At 35.5% G+C, this 9651-nt stretch overlaps 1 protein-coding gene across 1 annotated transcript; it reads right to left on the bottom strand.

Annotated features, from left to right (window-relative positions):
• Nucleotides 1-1947: 1947 nt before the first annotated feature.
• LOC149023928 (uncharacterized) lies at nt 1948-2516 on the bottom strand. Its single transcript, XM_089143379.1, has 2 exons — nt 2441-2516; nt 1948-2381 (listed from the first exon to the last, which is right to left on the bottom strand). Exons 1-2 carry the CDS (start codon nt 2514-2516, stop codon nt 1948-1950), a joined length of 510 nt encoding a protein of 169 aa, XP_088999505.1.
• Nucleotides 2517-9651: the final 7135 nt, after the last annotated feature.

The raw sequence follows: 9651 nt of genomic DNA, 5'->3' as shown, positions 1-9651 counted from the left end.
GAATGTTTAGGTCTAATTGTTTTATGTAATGCAATTCAAGTTCAAATTTCAAGTTCAAGTTTCAAGTTTTTAGGTTCATTTTTCTCTGGGTCTAGCAATTGCAGATTTAGATCATTCTAGATCTAGATTTGATTGTTAGCGTTGGTTGAGATTCGAATCGTTTGTTCAATTCGCAAGTAAGTAACCTTCTTTATTAATCTTTTCTCCTCCCTCCTTTCCCGCTTCTATCTACCCCTCCATATTCTTAATTTAGGATTTACTTTCAGTATTTATTTATTGTTCTCCCTTCCCCCTGGATCCTTGATCAGAGATGCCTACAATCGTGCCTCTCTTTGGTTAAGGTTTCCATTTTATTTTCTACAATTTACTTTCGTTATTTACTTTCTGCAATTTACTTTCAGCATTTATTTATTGTTCTCCCTTCCCCTGGATCCTTGATCAGAGATGCCTCCGGTCGTGCCTCTCTTTGGTTAAGGTTTCCATTTTATTTTCTGCAATTTATTTTCTGTTATTTACTTTTAGCATTTATTTATTGTTCTCCCTTCCCCTGGATCCTTGATCAGAGATGCCTACAATCGTGCCTCTCTTTGGTTAAGGCTTCCTTTTCCTTTTATTGCTTTGTTTATTGCTTTGTTATTTACTTTCTGTTATTTACTTTCTGCATTGTTTTTTTTCTTTAATATCCATTCCCTCGATCGGTGGAGTGTAAGCTATGGCAAAGGGTCCATGGTCAAAGTCATTATTATTATACTCCCCTTCCCTCGATCCAGAGCTGACACTCGGATCACTTCCCTTTTCCTTTTTATTTTTATTGTTCGCAATTTTTTTCCTGTATTTTATTTATGCATTGATTGTGTTTAATTTATTTTTCGTTTCAATTCGATTGCATTAGATGTATAGATTAGGATCGTTTAGTTTAGTTAATTAGTTAAGAAAAATTGAATCATTCCACTCTCGCATTACTATTAAGAAGTTGAATTATAAGTGGCATATCTTCTTGAGATCGACCCGTTAGCTACACGATACCGTGCACTTGGGGTTACTTTTAAATTTCACGAACAAGTGCTAATGCCACACATCAAAGGAGTGGGAATGAGTGGATGAGGCTGCAATAATGGAGGGAAGCAACTCTAAATAATATAAGCCATTATGCTCTTTACCCAATCCAATCATCTTCTTCGTTGGTAAGTCTTGAAAGACACAATGATGAGGAAAAAATGTTACTGAACAATTGAGAGCTTTAGTGATTTGACTAACGGATAATAAATTAAAACGGAATGAAGGAACATATAAGACATTATTAAGAGATATGGAAGGGGTGGGGGTGCAAGTCCCTAAATGGGACACAGGGGTTGTTTCACCATTGGGTAATGCAATCGGAGATGTATAAGGAACCACCATATCAGTGTTAAAGAATTGTAACTTAGAAGCCATATGAAAATTTGCCCCAGAATCAATAACCCATGGGAAAAGGGAATTACCTGCAGCATTTGCTAAGGGAGTGGGATTACCTGATTCGATCAATGCCAATAATTGATGATACTGCGCTGAAGTAAAGGAGGGGGCAGAATTTGTTCCTGGGTTGATGGCGGCAAAGGATCGAGCAGAAAGTAGGTGATGTTGATTTATGTGTGTATTGTTGCTCTTGGGAGGATAACCGTGCTTCTTAAAACAACAAGAATCTGAATGGCCGTCCATGCCACAAAAATCACAGTGATACATAGGCTTCTTACCATTTTTAGAATGTGTACGAGGAGTAGTGGCTGCAATGGCAGATTGATGCATTGATGGATTCGGTAACTCATGGAGGGAGTGATGACGCTCCTCTTGCAATAGAAGAGAATAAGCACGATTGATGTTAGGCAAGGGTTCCATCAATAGGAGTTGACTCCGAACAGAAGAATAAGAATCATTAAGGCCCGTTAAAAATTCAAGTAAGCGATCTTGTCATTGAAGATCAGTGTGTTTTGACAAAAGACCACAAGTGCAGGGCGGGAACGAGTTGTATGAGTTGACTTCATCCCAAAAACCCTTGAGAATAGTATAATAAGATGCCAAAGAAGAGGTTCCTTGACGATGATTAGAAATGCTACATTGGATCTCAAAAATTCGAGGAACATTTTTTTGAGAAAAACGATCACGAAGATCATCCCAAACCTCGTGGGCAGTAGAGATGTAGAGAATGCTATTAGCAATATCAGGTGAGAGAACATTTAGCAACCAAGAAAGGACCGTGTTGTTGCATCGTGTCCATGCGTGAAGCTCCAAAGAATCAGCGGCAGGTTTAGGCAAGGAGCCATCGATAAATGCAAGCTTATGTTTGGCCTCAAGACCCATCCGCATTGCACGATTCCAAGTGGGATAATTATCGCACATAAAAGCTGCGTGACAAGTATAGCACCAGGATTATCCGAATGATGTAGAAAATATGGAGAAGAACCATCAAAGTTGATGGAAACATCATTATTGGAAGCAACAGCAGCTGTAGCAAGAGCATTGATAGATGGATCCGTCATTATAAAGGCAACGGAAAGAAAACAATAACGTAGGGATCGTTTACTGCTCTTGAAAAAAAATAGCTTCACTTGAACAGGTTTGGGTCGTCCTAAACTGATACTATGTTAAGATAATTTTGTGTGGAAGTGATTTTGTATTACCTCTTCTTGTGTATATATAATACAATCAAGTAAAGAATAAAATAAATGTAGCATGCTATACATAAGAAAAGAAATTATTTGCAATGGTCATATTATCTCCAACGGTCATATTCTCCAAAGATCTCCAACAGTCATATTGTCTCCAACGGTCATATTTTTCAAAGATCTCCAACGGTCATATTATGGCTAATAAGTATCATCTCAATGTTACTTGGGAGCAGATCTCCACATGCTCTACCTTATCTCTTTGTGTTTCCCCAGGTTCCTCATTCAGGTTTAACCTTTCTGTCTGCAAGTCATATTAAAGCTAATGAGTCTGTGGGAAAGACAACAATCCCCTGAAAATTTTAAATCCCACAATCTGAAATAAGAGAAATTCTGTTTAGGATGCCATGTATTCCTAGACTTAATTCTGAATTCCTTCTACTAATTCAACAAACAAATATTTATTGGAAAAAATAAAGAAAGAAAGAAAGAAAAAACATGTAACTTCAATTCCCAGTGACAACTTCACAGACCATCAACAACATTGGAGGCAAGATCCTAAATGAAAGCTAATCATTCAACACAGTTCACACTACCACTACAATGCCAAGCCACCTTACCAGAGGATGACATGCTAAACAGAGGCCTTGGTTTCATATTGACTAATTAGTTTGCTTTCTCCACCTATCGAAATTTCTTTCTACTCATTACAATGTTAAAGGTGGTCTAGTAATCTGATTTTCGAATTGTTATCTCTCATTGATTATTTCATTCCTTCTTTTTCAAAATTCATTGCTGATTCGGTGATTCCTAACAAAGAAAAGTATGTTCTTGGTTCAGCTGGAGAAAGATGCAAACAGGACCAAAGTTCCTTTTGGTTTCAATCTTTCATCAGCAAGAGGTATCCACTTGAGAAAAATGTATAGAGTAACCTACATAGCGATTTGCTTGGCATTCATTCAAGTGAATGGAGTGATGATAGACAAAAGTAAAATAAAATCCCTCTTCTTTTTCCTATGTAATTAATTTGAACTAAATCTCTCCCATTGAAAGGTCTCTGCCACTTCTTTCATTTGACTTCATTTTATGGTTGAAGATTTGATATTGCCTAACTACTAACCAGATTGGGCTACATCCTTCTTATAGAGGGAGAGAAGCAAATAAGTATATAAAATCTATCAAAAGCATTATCATATGTATTAGTTGCTGAACTTGAATAATATTGAAATAAAGAGAGATTACAAGGAGCATTGATGAATGACTCCAATAAAACTTGAGGCCGAAAGATCTAGGAAGATATTTTACGATAAATAAGTAGATCTATTGCAAGATACCTCGCACATTTGTCATTGCCAACAGAGGACTAATTGACAATTACAGGAATGATACTTTGGTTTACCGCTGCGGTATGTCTGTCCTGACTATCAATTTCAAAGGATTAGTAGGGAGCTTTTAGTATGTTAGGAACCTTGAGAAATGATGTTTTGTTCACCGTAGGGAATCTCTGGCAACATTCTTACTATGTTATCTTCATTCTCCTCTTCATCTTATTCTGCATTTCATTGAAGAGTAAATGCCCTCTAAAGGTGAAGTTCTTAAAGTTCAACGAATGAATTGAAATTGTAATCCCAGAAATGGAAGGGGATAATGTATGAGAAGAAAAATTAGGGGAATCACTTCCATCAGTTTTGTTGTATGTAATGGGGGGGCATATATGTCTTTTGGCTTAGAATAGGACTGGGTGTCTTATGTATAAGTTTTGAGGGCTATTTTGTCTTTTCAGCTTCATGTATATGGTTTATCCTTTTGGGGGTTTAGAGTTACACGATTCATTTTGTTCTCTATTCTCTGCTCTCGGTTTTCCTCTTGTCTGCGATAGAAGCTCTTAGGGTTTGAGGTTTTCGGTGCTTGTTGCTGCTGGTTCAAGAGCTGGTGAAGCATGGATATTTAGAGGCTTGCTTTGCTTCTGAAGGTGTGAGTGTCTCCTTGCTGTTGGTGTACTCAATTACCTTGAAGGGAAGATATGGCTGCTGCTGTGTAATAAGGTGCATACGTTCTGATTAGTCTATCTTCTTCTTGTTTAGTTCATGCTTGGGGTTCTTGTTGGGTAGATCTCATAGTGCTATAACCTCCTTCTCTAGCTATTGGATTATTGCATGGTTTGATGAGTTCTCAACTCATCCTTGGACATAGGTCATTTGACCGAACCAAGTAAAACATTGGTGTCTTGCATCTTTTCTTTCTTTCTTTCTTTCTTGTCTCAATTCCGCTGATATATAGGTGATATTGCTTAACAGTTTTTGTATCAGAGCTACATTTCTATTCTTGACTGAACTTGTTAATTCTTGATTAACCTTGTATACTCTGTTTTGGTGATTATAATTTAATCATTGGCTACTATATGCTGTTCTATTTACGTTTCTAAATATCTTGAACTATATTTGATTTTTTCTGCTAAACCCTAACTTGGGGTTTTATTGAAATTGGTTTAGGGCTTTGCTGTGTATGTCTAATTGGAATTGTTTGCATATTATTTCCCATGTTTATTGCTTGAAATTGGAATCCAATTTAGTTGATTGACTTGAATAGTGGTTCAGCTGTTAGGGTTTTCTGAGAATAATTTGGGGCTTTTATGCAAAACAGATTGGATGTATGAAATAGTTGTTTGATTTATGTTTATAATCTGAAATTAATCATGTTTTAATTTTTTATTATAAGTTGCATATAGTTTTGAAATCTGATTTTTATTTATTGCTTACTGTTAACAGCTCTTGATTATTATTATTGGAAATTTGTAATCTATGAAGCATTAGTAATTTGTTACTTGTTCTCTTGATTCAATTCTGATATTATCATACTATTTATTTCAGAAATTATTTGTTTAAATTCTGAAATTTGTTAAGTAGATAATATCTAGTGTGTTATTGATTTAATTAGTTAGATACAATCTGACTGAATATACTTTATTCCTTTGTCATGGCCCCAACCCGGTATGAGTTGGAGAAATTTGATGGTAAGGGAGACTTTATGGTATGGAAGAATAGGATGCAAGCAATTCTAGTTCAGAATAGATGCTATAAGGCTTTAAAGACTGATAGAGAGGTCTCTTTGTCCATGACTGAAGAAGAGAGGGAAGATATGCAAGATATGTGCTATAGCACTATAATTTTGCACTTGAGTAACACTGTTATGAGAAGGGTAAGAGATTGTAAGACTGCAGCTCAGGTTTGGCTTAAACTTGAACAACTTTATATGGTTGCATCTATTCCTAATGTTACTTTATTGAAAGAACAACTGTTTAGTTTCAAAATGGATGCCTCTAAGACTCTAATTGATAATGTAGAGGAATTCTATAAATTGTCATGTGATTTGGCTGATTTAGATGAGGAATTATCTGATAATACCCTTGCTGTCCTATTATTGAAATCTTTGCCTGATTCTCATGTTGGTGTTAAGAATGCTATTAAATATGGTAGAAAGTCTATAACCGTTGATGATGTGATAGAAGCATTGAAAGTTAGGGATATAGAGTTGAAAACTGAGAGGAAGGAAAAGCAAGTAAGTGAGGGTTTGTATGTTAATTCTGAAAATAGAAGTGTGTATGAAACTAAGAAGAAGTTCAATAATAAGAAGAAAAAGAAGAAGTTTGTTGCTAAGAATGGTAAGGCAAGTACAAATCATAATTTTATTGAAAAGTTTAATAACAATAAGAGAATATGTTATTATTGTAAGAAAGAAGTACATATTAAAAAGTATTGTAGAGAGAGGCTTCAAAATATACAAAATGAGAATGGAAGCTACACATGTGGCTGATGTGACTAGTGATGCACTACTGGTTTTCCCTTGCACTTAGGGGCTGCATCAGTCTCTAGTGGGGTTCTTAATGAGGTAGAGCTTTGGCATAGAAGATTGGGTCATATAAGTAGTAAGGGGCTTGGACACTTGTATAAAAGTGGCCAGATAAGCCTTAAGAAATTTAGTTCTTTGACTTTTTGTGATATGCGTGCCATGGGTAAGCTCCATAAGACTAAATTTCTTCATTCTTCATATAAGACCTCTCATGTGCTTGAATATATACATTTTGATTTGTGGGGAAGTCCAAATGTACCCTTGTCTCTTTCAGGTGCCCAATATTTCTTTCTATTATTGATGATTACTCTAGAAAGACTTGGCTGTATTTTCTTAGAAATAAATCAGCTGTCTTTGATAAATTTCTAGAGTGGAAAGTTTTGGTTGAAAATCAAACTGAGAAGAAAATCAAAAAACTTAGAATTGATAATGGTCTTGAATTTGTGAATGAAAAGTTTCTGATTTTTTGTAAGGAACATGGTATTACTAGACATAGGACATGCACTTATACTCCTTAGCAAAATGGAGTGGCTGAGAGGATGAATAGTACAATCATGGATAGAGTTAGATGCATGTTGATTGAATCTGGCCTAAGTAAGAAATTTTGGGCTGAAGGTGCTAGTACAGCTTGTTATGCCATTAACAAATCTCCTTGTTCCTCAATTGACTTTGAAACACCTGATTTTAGGTGGAGTAATGTACATACTGATTACAACGTGTTAAAACCCTTTGGTTGTGTTTGTTTTGTTCATCAAAACAAGGGTAAGCTTGAGTCTAGGGGTAGGAAGTGTGTCTTCCTAGGGTATCCTTTAGGTGTTAAAGGTTATATAGGCTTTGGTGTTGACAAGAAAAGAAGGTTGTAATTAGTAGAGATGTTTAGTTCAATGAACTTGAATTTCTGAAAATTGATTCATCTAGTGTTAGATCTAACTCCCATGATCTAGATAAGACCATATTTGAGGTGGAGTTAGGGGATAAATCTGAAACTGAGTTTGATGAATCTGATCCTAAGGTTGAGGATGATGATCTAGAAGCTGGTAATGGTTCTTTAGAGGTTAAAGAAGAGCTTAAAGATGAGGATCCATTAGATGATTATTTATTGACTAGAGATAGGTCTAAAAGAGAGATTAAGAGGCCTTCTAGATATGCTAATATGTGTGAATCTAATTCTAGTCCAAATCTGATTTCTTATGCTCTTAATGTAGCTTTCCAGCTAGAGGGATGTGAGCCTAGGACATATAAAGATTCTCTTGATTGTGTGGATAGCAAGCATTGGCTTGTTGCCATGAAAGATGAAATGGAATCTTTGATGAAAAATCAGACTTGGACTCTCGTTGATAGACCCCAAGGAAAGAAGCTAATTGGTTGTAAGTGGGTTTATAAATTTAAGGCTGGTATTCCTGGTGTAGAACAACCAAGGTATAAGGCAAGATTAGTAGCTAAGGGTTATTTTCAAGTTGAGGGAATAGATTATAATGAAGTGTTTCACCTGTTGTAAAACATACTTCTATTAGAGTTCTTCTTGCCCTTATTGCTCTCTTTGATCTTAAACTTGAACAATTGGATGTTAAAACTGTATTCTTGAATGGTAAGTTAGATGAGAAAATATATATGGTTCAACTTGAGGGCTTTGTTGTAAAGGGGAGTGAGACTAAAGTCTGTTTGTTGTTAAGGTCTTTGTATGGCTTAAAACAATCACCTAGAAAATGGTATAAAAGATTTGATGAATTCATGCCCAAGAATAGCTACAAGAGAAGCTCTTATGATAATTGTGTTTATTATTGTGAGTTTAGTTCTAATTCTTTCATTTATCTCTTGCTTTATATTGATGACATGTTTATTGCATCAAAGGATAAATTTCAGATTTGTAAACTTAAGTCTATGTTGAAATCTGAATTTGAAATGAAAGATGTAGGGGCTGCTAAAAGGATTCTTGGCATTGATATTCATAGGGATAGGCCTAGTGGTGTTTTGACCTTGTCTTAGGTTGGTTATATTCATAAACTTGTTAACAAGTTTGGACATGATAATATTAGAGCTATGAATACTCCTCTTGGTGCTCATTTCAAGCGTAGAATGGATTCTAATGCTGCTGTAACTGATAGACCATATCAAGAATATGTTGGGAGTCTCATGTATTATATGGTTTGTTGTAGACCTGATATAGCATATTCTATTGGTCTTGTTTGTAGATACATGAGTAGGCCATGTGATTCACATTGGGATACAATTATGTGGTTGTTGAGATATCTGAAAAATTCTGCATCTTATAAGATTGTTCATGATAATTCTTATATTAATAACTTATGCATTGTTGGATATTGTGACTCTGATTTTGCCTCTAATTTGGATAAAAGAAGATCCATAATTGGGTACTTGTTTACTATTGGTGGGAATCTAGTGAGTTGAAAGTCCACACTCCAACATGTGATGGCACTTTCAACCACTGAGACTGAGTATATTGCCTTGTCTGAGGCTGTTAAAGAATGCATGTGGCTTAAGGGGCTTCTAGGGGAGCTTGGTTTTCATGACTTGCATTCTCTTATTTATTGTGATTCCAAGAGTGCTTTGTGTCTTACTAGGAACAGTGTGTTTCATGAAAGAACAAAGCATGTTGATGTAAAGTTGCATTTCATTAGAGATATAATTGCTAAGGGTTTAATTGATATATGTAAAATAGATACTTCTATTAACCCTTGAGATATTATGACTAAAGTAGTACCTGTTGATAAGTTTAAGTTTGCTTTAAACTTGTTAAAATTATTATCTCTATAGTTTGTTTTACATTTCTTTTTATATTTATTTGATGGGTTAATGTTGATTCTCAGGTACATGCAATGTCAAAATAGCAGAGTCAAGGTGGAGAATGTTGTATGTAACGAGGGACATATATGTCTTTTGGCTTATAATAGGACTGGGTGTCTTATGTATAAGTTTTGAGGGCTGTTTTGTCTTTTCAGCTTCATGTATACGGTTTATCCTTTTGGGGGTTTAGAGTTACACGATTCATTATGTTCTCTCTTCCTCTCTGTTCTCTGCTCTCGGTTTTCCTCTTGTTTGCGATAGAAGCTCTTAGGGTTTGAGGTTTTCGGTGCTTGTTGCTGCTGGTTCAAGAGCTGCTGAAGCATGGATGTTAAGAGGCTTGCTTGCTTACTTCTGA

The sequence above is a fragment of the Hakea prostrata genome, chromosome 2 (assembly GCF_041222555.1).
Source record: "Hakea prostrata isolate BN-2017 chromosome 2, UWA_Hpros_2, whole genome shotgun sequence".
NCBI classification, from domain to species: Eukaryota; Viridiplantae; Streptophyta; class Magnoliopsida; order Proteales; family Proteaceae; genus Hakea; species Hakea prostrata.
The sequence above is the reverse complement of the archived record's forward strand: the minus strand, read 5'-3'. Positions and strand labels throughout refer to the sequence as shown.

Excerpts from the sequence above, each read along its gene's own strand:
- LOC149023928 (XM_089143379.1), bottom strand. The coding sequence starts at position 2,516 with ATGACGGATCCATCTATCAATGCTCTTGCTACAGCTGCTGTTGCTTCC. Across the intron at positions 2,382-2,440 it reads TGTTTCCATCAACTTTGATG|CTTTTATGTGCGATAATTAT; the intron begins GTTCTTCTCCAT and ends CTTGTCACGCAG.